Source organism: Diorhabda carinulata, chromosome 1, assembly GCF_026250575.1.
Source record: "Diorhabda carinulata isolate Delta chromosome 1, icDioCari1.1, whole genome shotgun sequence".
Taxonomy (NCBI): domain Eukaryota; kingdom Metazoa; phylum Arthropoda; class Insecta; order Coleoptera; family Chrysomelidae; genus Diorhabda; species Diorhabda carinulata.
In genome coordinates, this window is record NC_079460.1 from 18,298,689 (window position 1) to 18,318,660 (window position 19,972).

At 29.8% G+C, this 19,972-nt stretch overlaps 1 protein-coding gene across 2 annotated transcripts in view; it reads right to left on the reverse strand.

The window, feature by feature from the left end:
* Positions 1–7,033: 7,033 nt before the first annotated feature.
* LOC130891586 (lysine-specific demethylase 6A) overlaps positions 7,034–19,972 on the reverse strand; it is a 105,632-nt gene continuing 92,693 nt past the window's right edge. For both annotated transcript variants that reach the window (XM_057796449.1, XM_057796528.1), the window contains 8 exons: positions 17,555–18,237; positions 16,354–16,585; positions 15,741–16,176; positions 15,462–15,604; positions 15,232–15,394; positions 14,502–14,968; positions 14,208–14,334; positions 7,034–12,827 (listed from right to left, as the gene is read on the reverse strand). In XM_057796449.1, the coding sequence (XP_057652432.1) occupies positions 12,621–12,827; positions 14,208–14,334; positions 14,502–14,968; positions 15,232–15,394; positions 15,462–15,604; positions 15,741–16,176; positions 16,354–16,585; positions 17,555–18,237 (2,458 nt within the window). In that variant the 3' untranslated portion in view covers positions 7,034–12,620. The remainder of the gene's footprint in view (positions 12,828–14,207; positions 14,335–14,501; positions 14,969–15,231; positions 15,395–15,461; positions 15,605–15,740; positions 16,177–16,353; positions 16,586–17,554; positions 18,238–19,972) is intronic.

Genomic DNA, 19,972 nt, shown 5'->3' on the forward strand with positions numbered 1-19,972 from the left:
ATCAAACCTGACTTACTCAAACTTTCTACGGAGATACAAGCACATTGTTCTCATTAATATATATTTATTAAGTATGAAATTCAGTCTTATTCAGTGTGATAAAGTTAACTTAATAAGTAGATTTGGCTCCGTTTTTTTTTAAGTTGTTGTAATGCTCATATTTTGCTTTTTGGCTAATAAATTTTCCGACCACTGGCTGAGCCTATTGGGAAGCTAACCCGAATCATGTTCACACACAACCAAATTTAAGTATTTTAAGATCATTTTCCGAAATGTTTAGAACAATTTAGAATATTCTAGGCCCTTTGGAATCTGTCGGGATTAATGTAAACTCAGTTTATCGTTTTTTAGATCGTTCTAGAACATTTTAGAACAGTCTAATATCATTAATAACTGTTTTAAACTATTTAAATCAAGTTTGTAGCTCTCAAGATCTTTTTTCGAAATTTTCATGGCCTTTTAGAATAGTCTAAACCCCTTTGAATCTTTTTTGACCAATTTGAGGTCGATTTAGTGTTTCTTAGATCGTTCTAGAACATTTCAGAACAGTCTAACATCATTTATAACTGTTTTAAACTATTTAAATCAAGTTTGTAACTCTCAAGATCTTCTTTCGAAATTTTCATGGCCTTTGAATGTTTTTTGACCAATTTAAGGTCGATTTAGTGTTTCTTAGATCGTTCTAGAACATTTTAGAACAGTCTATACCATTAGGAATGGAAACCGTTTGGAATCTTCCGGGGTTATTTTAAACTTAGTTTTTTGTTTCCTAGATTATTCTAGAACATTTTAGAACAATTTAAAAGCGAGAATTATTTCAAGTGTATAAATTATAAGATGTTTAGATCGTTCCGGAAGAAGAATCCAGAACATCTTTGACCATTTTTCGTATCTAGACTCTCATATGTTTTACACCCTTGTAGCAATTATATAAAATCGACTATTTACGAGGGTAATACGTAAAATAATACGATATAATGTTTTTTTGAAGTTTAAAAATTATTAGTTTCCCTTATATGGTTCTCTATGATTAGTTTTTCTAAGCAGCATAATTGATAGATACTGATGCTTGTGGTTTTTATTTCAACTGAAAAATAGCTTATTGCTATTAATCTTAGGATTAGAATGCGAGTGATTTATTCAAAAACTATTATTAAGCTTCTGAAATCTATTACAAAACTGAATAAATATTATGGAAAAATTAACGCACGAAAAAAGTAATAGAAATCAAAAGTTTCTGTAGTTTGAAAGCGACGTTCGGAAGCTGTGATCAAAATCTCGTTCTGAGTTAGGATCCGCAGTCAGTTGATAGGTGATCTTTCTAATCCGAGGTCATGATTTTCAAAAAGCCCTTTGATGAATTGTTTTCCGATAGAAATACTACTCATAATCATTCTAACTATCGAAACACAGCTTGGATTTTGCTAAAATTGACATCTCATCTATTGTATCTTATATAATGTAAAGTTTGAGACAGTGGATTTGGATTTGGATTTATTATTTTTCCGAAAACCAAAGTCAAAATGATTAGGCACGTCTATGACTACATTAAAACTTTTTTAGGAAAAACGGGACGTTGATCCAAAAAGATCCGCCACCCTTACACATACGATGTGGTAATTCGGCTTCGGTTACCCTCGTTCGGATTCGTGCCCCAAAGAACACGCGCCTTTTCACTGCAGATCATGTTGATTATAACAGCAGATATAGCACTAGCTAAACGGTTATTATTAGTATATTGCATACCACGCTGATCACGTACCTACGATTTCACACGATTTACATCTTTATTTTCTCTAGTATCTCTTAAAACCAATGCCCAAAGAACTCTCCATTAAAATGAAAGCATGACATTAATTAATTTTAGCAGGAAAAAGTTGCAGAAACAAAAAAATTATTAAAGTTATTTACAGAATGAATGAAACAAATATTTTAGGTCTTAATACGTCAATTCAAGCTGACAAAGTTGACAAAACTGGGCGTTGTCACCATACTTCTCCGCATGCAAAATATTTATATATATTATTTAGAGGCCAATGTTCCAAACAATGAACGCCATCCATCAATCATCGTGAGAAAAATAGCATTCATAGCTTGATAAAAACTAACTTTCTTACACTCGCGTATTATTTCACTAGGCTAGCGCTTCATTCACCAATTCTTGTCTCCTTGTATAAAGTAATGTTCTTATTTATTTAAACAGTTTTCAAACAGTAGGGTGAATTTATGCACACGGTGAATCATACCTACATAATTTTATTATAAACTTACACTAAATACACTAAACTATTCACTAGCACTTATTACGAAATAATTTACTAATATTTAACACACTAATTCATTTTAAGACACTATCCCGATTTGTTCACTATGACATCAATTTATTTACTGACTCTCCGGCTATTAGAGACTCGTTTATACACACTCACTTTCCAGAATTTGCGATTTCCTGGAAATCTCTAGTTTCCCGTAGGCAACATAATTTAAACAGCTTAGAAAAGCAATACAAAGAAATTGCCGTCGTATAATCGATCCAATGATCATAGCATCGATTAATATAATAGAAAAAGATCGGCTTCATGGTCTATCCCAGAGGGCGAGTTCCTAACAATACTATAAACAGATATGTATTAAAAACTAACACAGATATACCGAAATTGTGAATATTCAATGATAACTTATATAGGAATTGATGATGAACGCGTTCGTATGAAATATTCAGTACTTCGGATATCCGTTTTAGCCCAATTCGACGGTCTGATAAAATCATGTCATGAACTGCATCGATATTTTCGGGGACTGACACAGAAACTGGCCTTCCCGATCGGTAATCATCTTCAATGTAAAATTTACCTTTTTTGAAGCTTGCAGTCCAATTTTTCACGGTCGCATACGAAGGACATTGATCACCAAGGGTATTAAGCATATCTTCCTAAATTTGCTTACCCCTAATCCTTTTAAATACAGGTACTTGATGATGGCTCGATACTCCAATTTTTCGATTTTCACAATTTCGGAAGACATCTTTTTGCTTTTAATTTATGGCGTAACTCTGGTTTACTTTTTTGATGTTAAACTTTACACTGACACTTCTAATAAGTTATTGATCGTTGCTATGGTAACGCAATATTTTGTTTATGCATGGAACTGGTCTAGGCTAACTAGATATCAATACATCCTCGTGAGTTTTCAAATTGAATGTCACATTTCCAGCCGCTTCTTCAATGTTCTGTGATTTCACATTTCGTCCATGTCGGTAGCAGTCAAATCATCAGCAATTGAAGACACTCCAGAATGTCACATGACTCTATCTTTTCGAACCCATCTTAATCTATTTTCTTCGTAATGTTAAAAAGGTTGAATTTGCAGATTTTTCGTCACATGCAGTCGTTTTTTCTATTTTATGTTTACGATGCATTTTGCTATGTCAAATCTCTTCCAGCAATCCATAACATTCAATCAGAATTTCTTTCTATACTATTCAATGTGATTTTGTTTTGTTTTATTCTATTTTAATTTATTTCTGATTTTTTTAAAGTTATTATAAATTTATAAATTATAAAATAATTTTTATATACCACGCCTGAGGTAAACGGATATTGCTGACCACCATATGTAACATATAGATTGTATCAGATAACTATCAAAACTATTAAGCAAAACGATTACAACAATCGCATCGCGAGAGCTAAGAATTCCTGGAAAGAAACTTGATCTGTTATCAGTGATTTGAGAAAAAAACGCGTTCAACAAACACTTTTGACCTCGACCCAGACGAACTTAACTTATTTCTTGAACGTAAGTAAGAATATTAGCTCTAAAATATCCCCATGTCGTGACGCTCTTTCTTTTCTCATTCCTTCTAAAAGAATAACACCTGTAAATAGATCTGAGCTAGAGCAAACTCAGCATTCAAAACAAGACTTCCCATCAATGGGTTATTTTTTAAATTTTCCAGAAGTGATGGTTACGTTTTATGTTATCTAATCAACGAATCCTTTGAAAAGAAGCTTTTCCCTAGCTGTCTAAAGACAGCTTTAATTTTTCCCCGGCACAAAGGTGCCGAGAAAAATAACACTATTAACTATCGTCCTATTGCATTATTACAATCCTATCGAAGATAATTGAATGACTAATTTTCCTTTTCCTTTTAAAACATAAAATCTTAATAGTTCAACAGTTGAGTTTCATACCTAATAAATGCACTAATGACGCTGTTTTCTATTCTCCTGAAATATATACTTATATAACAAACTAGAGTATTATAGCATTCGAGGTGTTCCCTTTAAACGGTTTGTATCTTACCTTGAATGTCGAAAACAATTGGTACAAGCTAATGGTAAAGTTTCAAGTAAATTGCCAGTTGGCAGTGGTGTACCTCAGGGTTCAGTTTTGAGCCCAGTTCTGTTATTGGTATTCATTAATGATGTCACAGACTTATTGATTAATGGTAGATTCACTTTATTGGCGGATGGAACCAGTGTAACCTGGAGTGGTCCAGATATAGAAGCTTAATATCCTACCATGGGCAAAGATCTCATTACTGCTAAGTCCTGGTCTGATGGGAACGGTCTCTGTTGAAACACTGAGAAAACTTTAGTTTCATCCTATAAAGGAACTTTACCAGCTCTAAAACTCAACAGTGACTTAATACGATCCTCAAATTCGATCAAGTTTCTTGGTCTACAAATAGACGGTGAACTCAATGGTTTGTACATGTAAAAAACTTAGAAAAAAAATTATCCATTGCTTGTTTTCTCATTAAATCTGTGTCTTCGATGGTTTGGCTTTCTGGGGGTCTTGTGGTTTGCAACTCTTCGATTCTATTTTCAATTTACAAAAAAGAACTATTCGTTATATTTATGGTTTGAGTAATAGAACGCATTGCGTATTCTATTTTAAAAAACACAAAATTTTAATTCTCCCCGCTCTCATTTTGGAATCCGGCAAACACTTTCATAATTCAATGAGAGACCTACCCATACCTACTCTATTAGAAGAAAAAATTTGGATATTTACTTAAATATACCCACTTCTGATCTGGTAAAAAATTACATCATCTTCAGTGCCAAAAAATTATTCAATTAGCTACGTTCGGAATTAAAAATGGCAAATACATTTAATAAGTTCCGAAGATTGACAAAGGTATTTCTGAAAGACACTATTATTCTATGCAGAATTCTACAATTTACCGTCGACTCAAAATACTGGCATAATACAATTTAGTGTTAAGTAAGATATTATACGTATTATAATTACTATTATTAAGCCAAATTGTTATTTTATATTATCTAATATAAAATTGTAAAATTTTCTAATGACAATAAAGCTTATATCTCTCTCTAACAAGCATTCTGGTCCGTAAAAATTTTATTTATCGCTTCTTCCTACTTCCATTACTTTAATTTTTATTATTAGAACATTGCGGCAGTGTATCTTTTGCTGCCGTAAATCTAGGGGCAGACTTTTCGCATTTAGAAATAAATCTCTTGTTTGGAATTCTCTTCCAAAACAGTGAAGTTTCGCCTGTATTAAATACTTGCTGAAATTTGTATTCTCTATCAGCTAGTAGTAGACATATTTTTATTACACTAGCGCCACGATTGGTAAGTGGCAGAACAAAATTTGTATTGTCGAAATTTACATGCAAGTTGACCTTCTTATTCGGCATATTTTTTGGTCTTGAACGTGTTTGTCGTGAGTGCTTAGTGGAATACACCAAATATAACATAACCCAATAAAACGACAGATAACGGGATCCTAATCACTTTACGATCTTCATCTGATCAGCCCAAATATAGTTTCGGAAAAATCCTATTAGGATTAATAATTTTATTATAGTTGGTTTATGACCGTTGCTTTAAACAATTAAACGAGTTCTATATTACCTACTTTAATTTTTTGCCCCAAATTTTCTTGCGTGGAATTTAATCTAAACAATAATAAAAGTTATTTCAGCTGTCAAGTGTCAATTTTTCCAACGTTAAAAATTTTTCAAAACTGCTTTTTTAATTAAAAACATGATTATACAATTCACTAAGACATGTCTTTTTTAAATGAATCAACTTGCAACCCTTATTGTATATGATTACATTCTTATCCAAGACACACTATATACAGGAAATTCAAACGAAATTATTATAAATTGAAGCATTCTATTTTTATAGGAAAATTTGTCTTCACATACATTAAATTTAATCAGTTGGAAAGAAAGTTGCGTTATTCAATACTTTGTTTTCAACACATTATATTTTTATATATGAATAATTAGGTCACTTACCTGTTCTTAGCAATTTAAAGTCTGCATAATTCGTCAAGACGTGGTCAACTAATATGGTAGCCAATTACACTAGCACACTAATTAATATCCGAATATTAGTTTTTCTAGTCGTACTTCACTTGTATGTTATATTTAAGCAATATTTTTGGAAGAGATTGGAGGATCATCTCATAATTAAGTGCCATTTTTATGTAGTATTGAGAACTAAAATTGCCGTTATACAATATGTTACCAGATCTGTTTAGACTTTATAGCATCAGTGTGAATATGGCATTAATTTGATGATTAATAAGCATACTTTTTAATTTTTACTAATCATTTTTTTTTATTCTAAGACCTCTCCATTTATGTCGTAGTAGTTATAAGTAGGTATAAGTTTTTTTAAATTTAGATATAATTCATTTGAATTATTTATTTTTACAGAAATATTTATTTAATATTTCCGCAACATTTGTAGAAAAACTTAAATATTAAGAATGGGAAAGAGATATCTAAAATCTTCTAAGTAACTGCTTAGAAATAAAATGCATTGAACTCGAGTATGTTGACAGTATAATGAAACGAACTTTTAGATGGTAAATACTAGGCAACAAAGAATCAAGGAGAAGAGAGAATAGACAAAAATTACTAAAAAATAATTCTTACCTTATGCATTCCTTATCCGTTCCAAAAGTAGAATATCACCAATACTAAACAAAATATTTCCAAAGTGTTTCAGGTAAGGTTTGTTTTTGATCAAAAACTTTCTGCATATACATTCAGAAACACTCTGTATTTCGTCATAAATGAGATCTACTACAAAAATTCATTTAAAAATATCACAAAGTAACAAAAAACAAATCAACACCAAACATCTAGGTATTATTTTTTTAAAAATGTATTAAAAGAGAAAAGACAAAATATTTTTGTATTTTATTTTATACAAATTTTAAGGAGCAGTTTTATTGCTTTTAAACTTAGAATACAACATTCTTTTATAGACAAATCGGCGAATCACTTTTAATAGAAAAAATATTTTAAAAATTTGGGTTGTCAGATCATTAACTAAGTTGTTAATATACTTTGAGCTGAGTAAATATACTTTTCAGTCCAAATAGAATATATTTCAACAAATAAAGCAGGAATTCTAAAAAGCTTTCAAATTTGTAATTAAACAAATTTTGGAGTATGATTACTTGAGATTAAAAATAAATTGAAAGTGAAGAATCAAAAAATAACAGGAAAACAGCAAAACAAGCACTGATTTGACTCATAACGTGTGACAAATTGAATCTATTATTAACAGTCTAGTAAACATATAGATTCAAAAAAGTCTCTTATTAGCCGAAAAAATCACTTTTAGATGACAGTAGTGTTATAGTATTGAAGTACATCCAAAACACAACAATACAGTAATTTGTGTGGTATATAGTCAAATACAGGTTAACAGAAACTATATTCAATATAAACAAATAAATAAAGGCATGTGTTCTTCATTAAATAGGCATTTTCTCCAGTAATCATTTCAAAAAAAAACTCAATCTTGCCGTTTTATCTGAGAATTCTAATTAAAAAAATCACACAATCTGACAACTTGAATTTTTATAAAATAAAACAAATTTCAACATACATAATCATTATCGTCGATTTGTTTAACAACCTAACTCCAAATGATCTTTTTCGAAAATTGTTATTGAATAGTTGCTCAGGTGCAAAGTAATGAAGAAGTATTTGATGTGAAAAACAATATTCGAATAGAGAATGAAATAACAGGGATTATAATAAAAAGTTCTGAGCAAAATTTTTCTTGGGTACTTGAATTGCATGTTTATAACCCACTTCAATAACTGAGTAACAACTAAAGGTTATACTTATTTTCGATGGCTCTGGTTGAGTACCAACAATTAATAGTTTATCTGGGTAGATTGGTATTAGTACAAATGTAGTGTTGGAAACAATTAGCTATATTTTTGGAGTATTTCTTTAAAGAGAGTTTCATAGAAGTTTTAACCCTCTCTCTTATTTTGTTTCCTTAATTTGTAATCCATTACATTTCTGTTTTTGAAAATCTCGACTTGCTTCATCATATCATTCTTCTAATTCTAATCAATTTGGAAATTTCGTTTTTCTTCAGATATGTTCAATTTTATTAATTTCCTCATCAAGGAAATATATCAATTCATTTCACAATTTCAGTGTCAGTGTCTCCTTTGCCAATGCTTTATCAGTTGTTGATCTCTCTGTTTTCTTATTATCCACTCACATTGTATTTTTATATATAGCGTTAAAAATTTATGTAAATGAGATAACATTTAGACCAAATATAGGATATTTGGTAATAAATATTAAAATTAGATAGTTATCGAAATGATTGGTGAACCCAGTTTTGTTTAGAAACAGATCATTGTCTTTTAAATGTAGCAAAATATTTAATTTCCAATCAAAAACACCAAGGTTTGGAATACATAGATTAATGTTTGCTTAGTTCAATAATAAAATTTCGTTTCAGGACGGATCTTACATTGGGAATATTAAATTTTTTGTTATTACCGAGGCAGCATATTTTTCGAATTAGTACTTACTTTCCATATTCACATTTTTTACATTGTTATGATAGTAGTTTTACTTATGAACACCAAATATAGTTAAACGAAATAAAAAAATACTTTGCACCTGAAGCAACACTTAATTTTAGTCCGTGTTAACGACTATAGGAGATGAAAAGACAATTTATGCAATCTGTTAAAACAAAATTATAAATGAGATATCAATCTTTCTAATGCAATGAATGTTTTAAAAAGTAAAAGTAAAAAGATATATATTACTTGATATTAGATATAAATGTATGAAGTTTGTCATAGTAATAAGAAAATTCATAAAATAGGATGTATACATATACAACATACCCGTGCACTTAATAAATATTGTTCAGATATTTATGAAGGTAAATCTTTTTTTGCATTTGGATAATAGTCCGTCACATTAAGTGGTTGAATATTTTATGGATAAAATATTATTTTTAAATTCACGTTTGAGGTAATCTTACAAGGTTATTGTCAATTTTATGTTCATAGTTTGATATTAAATGACAATGAATATAAAAATGTAAAGGACATGTAGATATCTTGATTTTTTGCTACCCGATGCAATTAATTTGATTGTAGAGAGAAATTACAAGCTGTGGTGATTCAACCAAAATAGGTTCCCACAAGAAAATGCAGACAGCATAACATCCCCCAACTAGCTAGGACATCAGACCTTTTTCTAACAAGCGAATAATGAGGGCTATATGGGTTATTCTATTTCCCCTTTAACTTGATCTTTGTACTTATGATTACAATTATCGAATATTATGCAGTGTTTAAAGAACTTATAAGAATACCTTAAACTATAAAAGCAGTGCTAAAAAGAAGAAAAAAGAAGTTTATAGAAGAAATTTATAAAACGTCAAAATTTAGTGTTAACAAGTTATATAACTAGACTTCTGTTAAAATCCTTGATTTATGGAATAAATAATGGAAACCCCAGTGTGTTACAATATGAAGTATAAATCTACATTTAATAAAAATTATCCCATTACTAATAATACTATATACAGCTAATTTGTTTTATTTTTTGTTTTATATATAAATAGTTAATCAGAAGATAAAAATCAAATAGGAATCAAACCGTCTATTTTTTGCAAAAATGAATAGTTTGTTCACATATTTAATCTGAATAATAAAAACTAAACTATGATAATTTTCAATCAGAAATATTTTTCAATTTATCACATTCATATGTGATCCTAAGTCAAAATATTGGGATGTATCTTAGCGCTCTTGGAAATCTGTTGCAGATTTGCATAAATATATCTTTTTATCCTCAATATACAAAGATAAACGAAAGTATCGCCAAAACATATTACATCAAAAAGACAGTCTTACATAATGACCTCAATTCAGTCACAATCGGTATTTTCCTACTTATAAATATGAACGGTTCGTTAAATTATCATGCAATAAATAATATTTTCCATTACGGAAAGTGAATCGTATCACACAACTGATAGAACATGATCATTTATTTCAATTTAAATACTAGAAAATGAAAAAAATAAATAACATGAAAACTTATCTTGTATAGTGTTTTTAGGTAATGTCAATTTATCTTGTACATTTTCAATTTCATCTTAATTAATTTGTTGAAATTTTGATGAATTTTATATTCCTTTTCTATTGAACTTCAATACCTCCACTATATATTGAAGCATGATGAACTGGGTATTTTTTTTTCGTTGATAAAAAGTCTTCCCTCTAGTATGACTTGTATTCCAAAGATTCGACATGTTTCTCTTTACTTGTCCTGCACTCTCCACACATAATTTAATTTAGATTAATTCAAAACTAATTTAAAATATGATGGAGTTAGTAAGTGTTAACTTTTGAAATGATCGATTCAATTTCCTTTTGTGGATATATATAATCTCGAAGATAAGCAAAGAAGGTAAGGAATAAAGATTGCTAAAATTTCTTAGACAAATTACAAAACATTTTCAACTAGCAATGAATCAGATATCATCACTAAAACTTCGTATACAAAGTGAGTCAACAATAGAAAAGATACCTTTTAATTATGAAATAGTTAAGGCTACACAAAAATACTGTTATATGTACAGGGTCACACATGTTTCAGGAAACTACATATTATTAAATTGATTTTCGCGATACTGCGTATGTTTTACCTTATTTAGATAAGTAGTTAGTTCCTCATTAAAATCGTTTAAAAATTTTAAGTTATAGAATTAGATTTTTCACTAGTATTGAAATTACTGAACTATTTGTACTTTAATTTTACCCGATTACTTATAGTAGACTTACCCAAATCCTAATAGTAAAAATACGGCATAGATTTTCTCGACTTTTATAACTATTTTACTTTTAATTTTTTGATATATAAAACTCTGCTACAGACAACTCTAATGAACGATGATTCAGGATGTTGTACAGGATTCAGATAGAATTAAATCAAATATTTCTATCAAAATATTTTAAACTGATATATTTTCTGAGAATATTCATTACTGATGAGCATGTGCAAAAATTAAGAGATTCAACTAAAAACAAGAAAAGGAATCAATTGGAGAAATTAAAGCAGTTCAAGTTAATGGCGAGAGAAATTCAAGATACTTTTTTATGCAGAGCTAAAATTGGCACAGGTCGTACTGGTTTCCAGTAATGTAAACACAACAAATGAGTGTGTAAAAATTATAATCATTAAAATATTGTTTGACAAATCTGCTGTTATTCGCTTTGTTTTTGAACACAAATGGAATACAATCACTGTACCATAAGATTTATTTTAATTAATAAAAAATTCTCCAGGTGGTCAGAATGGGTCGTCTTGATTGATTGTAAAATGCTATTTTGCTGTATGTTTTCAATACTTCCACATTGGTTTTGTTTCATATATAATTTTCATTTTAGTGTGGTTGTAGAGAGAAAGTTTAATGATTACAATAATCAAAGAATTTGTAAAATTTTCCCTAAGATCAGTCTACCTAAATCCTGTATATTCACTGTGTGACTACTATTCATAAAATTACGAAGGGCTAAAGTACACTATAAGGCACCTTTTGTGGTTGAGCCGCTTTAGCAAATCGTCTTGTAGAGCTGTTTTAGACTTTAAAATTCTAATGCAAGAACTAAAAATAAAGGGAGACACGTGAAGCGAAACCTGGTTTCAATTGAAAAATATTCGTAATATGGATATAAAATCTGATTATGCCTAAAATAACCATATATCTAGCAAGTAGCAAAAATAATTCATAAAGACCTTATATGGAACTGTAACTTTAATAGTTAATTTTAAAGTAATCAACACATTCTCAAAATTGGAAATCATATGGATCAATCGTGATGTGAAAAAAAAACACAAAATTTAAAATTAATTTTATCTAATTAAAATAATACCATTATATGGGTTTTCTAGATCGGTTAAATGCTTTTAAACTGGATTTCGCTTCGAAGATATTTTTATCAAGATTATAAAGCGATAAAATTTGTTTAAGTTTATAAGGTATTTGTTTGACCCACTTTGTATCTCAATAAAACACTTCCACTTTTTCCTAACATTTCCAACACGGACTATTATAGCATCTTATTCCAACTACATTGTCAACATCTGTGCTAATCCATAGACTATCAATCTTACATGACAAACTTATGTACATTAAAAATATGCAAAATAGTTTATTATAAATTATCACGCTTGGTTTCTTTACAAGTCATACGCTATATAACAAGCAAATATTAATATTAGAGTTGTACATCAGTTACATGTGGCAGTGATAGCTGACCTCAGCGGTCATCTAAAAAATTTACTAAGTTATTCTATACTGATCGTGAGCAGTATTCGTATTTGAATGTATAACGAAACTATTATAAACATCACACAGTTCTTGTAACTTATATTCTTCCAGGCAAACGAATCCTTCTAAATTTGGAGATTGCTTGCGCGCACAATCCATACAGTGGACTACATGCCTTTTCTCCTGCTCTCGTATGAAAAGAACATTAAATACCTCCACCTGAAATTTTTAAATATATTTATGTGAATAAGTTGTGTATATCAACAAAATGAAAATTTCTTGGACCTTTTGATATGTTTATGTTCCTAAATGTTCTTGATTTTAGGTCTCTTCTATTTCAAAATAAGTTTTTTTAATAATTTTTGAAAGAGATATTTTGATATTTGATATTTTGAAAAAAAGTTGAAACGTCAATTTTTATCTGTCTTTAAAAAATTATTTTAAACAGAAGAAACAAGAACATTTAGAAACATGAAATGAAAATTTATTCTACCAAATATTAATGATCTCAATAACTTCACTAAAATCTACTAGTGTAAGTTTTAATTCAACTTTACCATAGTGTAATGTGAAAGTTTCATTGAGGAGTTCTGCTTTTCCTGATCATATTTAAAGTTAAAGTACCATAAGATGAGATAACTTATTTTTAAAATGATTTGTCTGTTCAATTCAATTAATTATAATAATAATATTAATAATAATAATAATAATAATAATAATAATAATAATAATAATAAATCGTCTTTATTGGTCTAATACGTATACACAATACAATTTACAAAGTATAGAATATACAGACATCAAGCAACAGGAGTGACGAGATTTAATATATATGTTATTCTTTTACTTAACCACTTCCAGCTGCTTGTCTATGCAGAAGAACTTTATACATTCTCAACTATAAACTATTAAATAATTACAAAAACCCTAAAAAAGATAAACTTACTTACATATTTGCTTATTAAACAAAATTGCTCTGTACTTAGATATAAAAGAATTTATGCCACATAATTTAAGGTCCTTGTGGAGAGTATTATAACCTTTAACAGCTAAACACGTGAAACTTCTTTAAAAAACCGCATATTTATGCTAAGGCATAGTCAACAGATTTTTATGCCTCACATGTACATTATCTATTTTTGCTCGGAAAACTAGTTTTTCTCTCAAATAAACAGGTGTCGAATGTTTAACACTTAGGAAAACATATAAAATGAAGGTTCACAACATTTGACATTTTTAACCAATTTAATTCATTAATTTTGACCGAAATATGGTTATAATTTCTTCACTTAAAAATAAATCTACAACACAGGTTTTGTACATATTGCACACGATTTTGTTAAAAGTTTTGATTCTCCCCTCCTCGCTCTTTTTTTGAAAAAGATAATAAAGTTGACCGCAAATACAGTTAAACATATAATTTTTCATTTAACTTATCACAATATTCTAATGAAATTCATACTGGTAGATTTGAATTCAGTTGGTTGGATATTTTACACTAATATTCATTTGTTCTGTAAAATATTTTTCCATGCAACAATTCTATAGATTGAAGGTGGTTTTGAATAGAGTATTGAAAAATAATGAAATAAAATTTACCTCACATTGACCACAATAATGAGATGCTTCATTTTTTCCTCTCCCATGAAATTTGATTTCCACGCCTTTATGTTTTACAAATTCTAATATCCTACAACACTTGACGAGCGTCCTTAGAATACAATTTCTAAAAAAAAAATAAAATTGCAACATTAAGGGAGCTGAATAAATATCAATAGTAGATGACCAATTCATTTTGACTAAACCTAGATAGTTTCAATTTATATTTTACTAGAAAAAAATCTTACTATTATACTACATACATTATTATTGTTGAAAGGAAAAAACACTTACTTTATAAGTTCGAACAGCTTTCTGTCAGAAACCTTTATATTTCTGGCTAGGTTCCAAGAAAGATGCAACATAGGCACAATGGATTTGAAACTCTGTAGTTTGTTCCATTCGTACCTCTCTATTGCAAGTTGGTACTGTCTTGCAGTCAATGGTCCCACATTCCAGGCTATATTATTACACCAGCCTACAGCTTGCACCCAATGAACACAACCAGCATTTACCCAAACCAAATCTCCTGGTCGCTGAAGAAATCGATACACTGGTATATTTGCATGGTATAAATCTTCTAGTATAGGCCACCATGAACCATGTAGGTAATTTATTTGGTTTTTCTCACAAAGAGCAAATACCGAGCCCCAATACGCATCAGGAACTGCAAACCATTCACAATCACCTGGTCCTATATTAATGTTTATTGAACAGAAGTTATTATTTTCTTGATGGCCAGGAGTTCGACTACCAGGTACCTAGTTGGTTCAAATTATCATTATTTTTGAAGACAAGTGAATAAATGTCAGATACAAAATTATCTATTTATCATTAAGAATTGTCTATGACAAACATTTTTGAAATTATTAATTATTGGAATGTTGTCAACATATTTCTTATCAATTATCCCATTATGAAATACAAAAAAAACAATATATGAAGCACTGATTAGTACTAAGGATGCATGAAAATCATTCTTGACATTTCACTTTACAGGAACAACTTATTAATCATCAATTACCTTCATGTATAGTTGCACTGTATTCATCCCTAGAATAACATGTCCAACGTGTGAGAGCATGTTTGCAGCTGACACAACTCTCGCAAAAGCTGGTAGTTTCATAAGTTCTTGTAACTGTGGTCTCCATTTTCGCTCATCTGATAAATCTACATTTGTACCAAACCTGAAATCAGACAAAATTAGCATACAATTGTTAACAATGTAAATTGATTTGAAGATGAAACACTTACTTCAGCGTTTTCTGTTCTTTGCAGTTCTTCAAAGCTGGACACGGAGGTGTATTAGGAAGCACTTTTCTTCTTTTTGTTCCACAAGGGGTTGAATCCTTCGAATCGGAGTCGGACAAACCACTCGCTGCTTTTTCACGCTCTTCCTGAAAATAAAATGTAAATGAACATGTGAATTAAAAGGGAAGAAAAAAATTTATTGTTGCAGAAGTACAGAATAAAAGCAATCAATAATTTTACAATTGCATCGATAAAAGATTTTATATTGAAATAATTATTTACCCTTAAACTTTCTTTGAAGCTAGAAGCCTGGTACTGTGCGTATCTTGCAATAGTTGTATGTGATCTATGAGATATACATGCCCAAACTTTTCGTCCGGTTTGTGGATCCCAATTTTCATCAGACGGTTGCTGTATTTGTGTTCTTACTTCCACACTGTGATCAGGATTGGCTTCAACTAAAGTTTTTGTAGAAAATAAACCTAAATCCAACTTTAAAGCAGACGCCAAGCCTCTTATCACAGCTATCGGATGTTTCAGACAAAACTCTTGTAATTGAGGACTGAAAGCATGCTTTTTATTTTCAAGATATACTGATGGAGTAGGCGGTAGTAGCTGTTGATGGTTTAGTTTGATAGAAGGTGGATCCGGCGGAGAAGGTGGCGGAGCTGTATCTGAGATTATTGAGTGATTAATATTACCATTAATTACTTCGCCCCTGAAATAGAAAGAATAAATTTGTATTATTTTCATAAAAGTATTTAATTACAAAACAAAAAAAACATAGCAAGTGATGATACTTTTAATTTTTGTTTTATAATATCCTATTTTTAATAAGATGTATAAAAATTAAGAGTATTGAATTATAAATTGAAAAATTTACTGTTTCACTTACTTGCATAGCTTTACTATCGTTTGGGCGTCCATATCAATGTGATAATCAATGTCAGACTTTTTCTCTAAGGAATGAAGTGAATCAAACTCCCAAGGTGGTTCTGACTTTACATTTGATGTACTGTCACGAATAGGTGATTTAATTTTTCTTTTCACTTCGTGAAGTGTTTCCTGTTTCGGTACAATATTTGAAGGTGAGAAGGGTCCTGATGATAACATGTTTGAAACATTACCTAAAAATATAAATTATATTCATATTAAAAACACAATAAAATGAAATATATTTGTATGTTATAATTATAGCTCTATTAACGAGCAATGATCTGAGACATCTGTATAATATTAATTATTGGAAAATTACATTAGAAATACGAGGTGCCTCCAATTCTCTGTATTAATTTCTAGGGCTAATAGTGCCTCCAAAAATAAGGGTACTTCTTTATATACATTTTTTATAAAATCATGGAAAGATACCTTTTAGAGAAATTAATTGAAAATTTCATTCTTACAAATATCAACCCATCGATGTTGATTATGGAGTTCATATTTTGGGGGTGGCTTACAAACATAAGGATGATTAATTCCATGTCACTAACTACCCCATCCCATATGAATACAGAGTAGTACAGAGCAGTAATATGGACGGTAAGTAGAGATTGTTACTTGAAGTTTTGCTAAAATTATTTCAAAAATTGTTTAATTAAGACTTTTTCACAGAAACCATGATCTTGTAATAATTTAATAGATATCACAGTCTATAATTTATTTAAACTCAAAAGCATACATGTATTTTCGAAGCTCTTATTTACCCTACAAAAGTACCCTATGTTTATATAAAATGAAGTAATAAGTGGCATGAAATTACTCTTACATATTTTAAAAACTTCGGTATTCTGTAATCAAAATTGTTCGGCAGTTATTTAAAAAATTAAAGTACCCAATTCACCCAGTGTTAATATATAATTTTAGAATAAAGTGTATAAAGCAATACCCTCACTTTTTAACGTTTTATCTACTCTAGAAATTAATGTACTTAATTGAGGACTACCTTATATACCTGATCTATTTGGAATTTTCATTTGGAAACCTTCATTTTACTATAAACCGCAGATTTATCTTACTGTAATTAAAGAATACTGAATGTGTAACAAAACTTTTGTATTTTACTGAGTATATTTTCTCTAATAAAAATTAGAACTTACCACTAATATTAGATCCACTAGATGAATCTTTAACATCTATATCGTCTGATCCAAACTGCTTTAGTAGATTCTCAGCCAAAGTTGTGGCCAGATCCTTTTGCGCAAGCAAATCCTTTAGATCGTCTTCTAAATTTTGATCAATATCAGTAGAATGAGGTTCAGTAGATGACAAATAGTCTCTTGGTTCGACTATAGGACTAGGTTGAACTATTTTATCATTCTTGGCAGTGTTCGTTGGTGACCCCTCTTGATCGAAATTCTGGTTATTATTATAACTAGGAGGTGTGGTTCTAACAAGGTTGCGGTGACTATGATCCTGGTTTTGCTGCATTAATCTATATTGGTGTTGTAGCTGTTGCATTAAAGCCTGTTGGCTGGGATTCAGATTGTTTACATTTTGTTGGAAGTGATTTAACAATTGCATTTGTTGGGGAGTCAAACTATATGCAGGTTGAGTCATCGCTGGTTTTTGATCTGGTTCTGTTTTAAACCTTTTATTGTTTGAGCCATTTGGGGAAGGATATGGTGGAGGGGGTCCTTGAGGTGTTGTAGCTGGATAATTTTTCTGAAAACTTTGAGATGTGGTGTTGCGAGTAGGTTGAGACGAATTTTGCTGTCTAGAAGACATTTCCGCCGATATCGGAAGATTCCAAGCCTCTTCAATCGAAAGCAATTGCCTCCTTCTGTAAAAAACAATAAAATATATAAAGCCGTTAACCTAGTCTCTTTAGATTGTCTTAAAACACATTGCATACTGTTGAATTGTTATCAAATAGTCAAGTAATCATTCATTAATGTCCAAACTGATTTTTCTAAGTTAATGATAATTAATAAATAAATTCAGAGCTGTGTAAAGTAACAGTATATTGATGTACAAGATCCAGGTTAAACTGTTCACGGATGTGATATACCAAACACTTAAATGAATCTATTATTTTGATTAGTAACTGAAATAAATTATACCTAGATGTTACTGAAATATCCAGTATTTTTATTATATATATATATATATAATTATTTTTATCTAAAACCTATAACTTAACATCGATTTAATAAGTAAAATATTTTTATAAGGATCGACACTTACATTGAAATATAATTTGTAACACAAATAAAATACACAAAATCTGTTACAATACAAAATACTCATTGTATGTTATCATGGTTCAAAAGTACTCACAATTAGTGATCCAAGCGTAAAAACTTATCAGTTATTGATAGTTATTAGTAAAGGTGTTTAAGCCATCTTATACTGTAAATAAAAACATGCACATTCTTTCAACAGAAACAGTGGCGTAGCGTTTATTAACTACCTGTATATAGCGGCCTTAACATGACAATCTTAAAACAACATCATGATCTGAATGATCAGGAAGTAATCCGGACATGTTCACTGTCATTCATACTATCCGGTTAATGCGATTAGCTGACAAGTTACTTTTGGTGTTTTTTTGAAAATTATTCATTCCCCTTATATGGTTATCTATACTCAATCTTCATGAGCAGTATAACTGACACAAGCTTGCAGTTTTTGTACTTTTGAGCTTTTCACCATAAAAATATTAATTGGCATTCAAATTTACTGCAAAATCGAAGTGTGTAAATCGCTAATAACTACCTAAAATTTATTTTAAAACTGAATAAAATTCAATAAACACAGAAAAATGAAATATACATGAACATAAAATATCATAGAAAAATCAACGGAGAAATTGAAGTAATGGAATCAAAAGTTTTGGTAGGTTGAGGAGTTGGGATCCACAATCAGCTGATACGTGGTCTATCTGACCTAGGATCATTGATTTCGAAAATCTTTAATATGTTAAAACCATTATATAATCAAGGATCTATTTTAAGCTTTTCTCTATGCTGATCTTAATAAATACGAATTCGATAAAAAGAAATCTATTATCTTTGGCTAATTTAAATGACAGTATGTTTCACCAATAAATCGTGGGTCAATCCGAATTCTATTTAGTTTTAAATTCATGAACTATCCCGGATTTTAGTTTTCTGTTGGAACGTATTTTCGATTGATTTAAAATTTGTCTATTTAAAAGCCTCACAAAACACAAATCATAGAGACAGTGGAAATCATGAATGTGATAATAAATACTAAAAATCATAAAAGCAGAAGTTTAAATCACAGAACATTAACAAATATCGTTCTAATTCTACTGAATTTGGCAACTTCAACAATAAGGACAATTCTTAAGAATAAATAAAAAATACTATCATCGGCAACTGCAACTACGTCAAACTCTGCAACTAGAATGACCCGTTCTAGAAATAATATTATAGAGTAAATAGAAAAACGACTGTCCATATGGTTTGACGACGAAATTGAACGCAATATACAATTAAGCCAATCTATCATAATGAAAAATGCTCGAAGAATTTTTAATGACATTTAGGCTG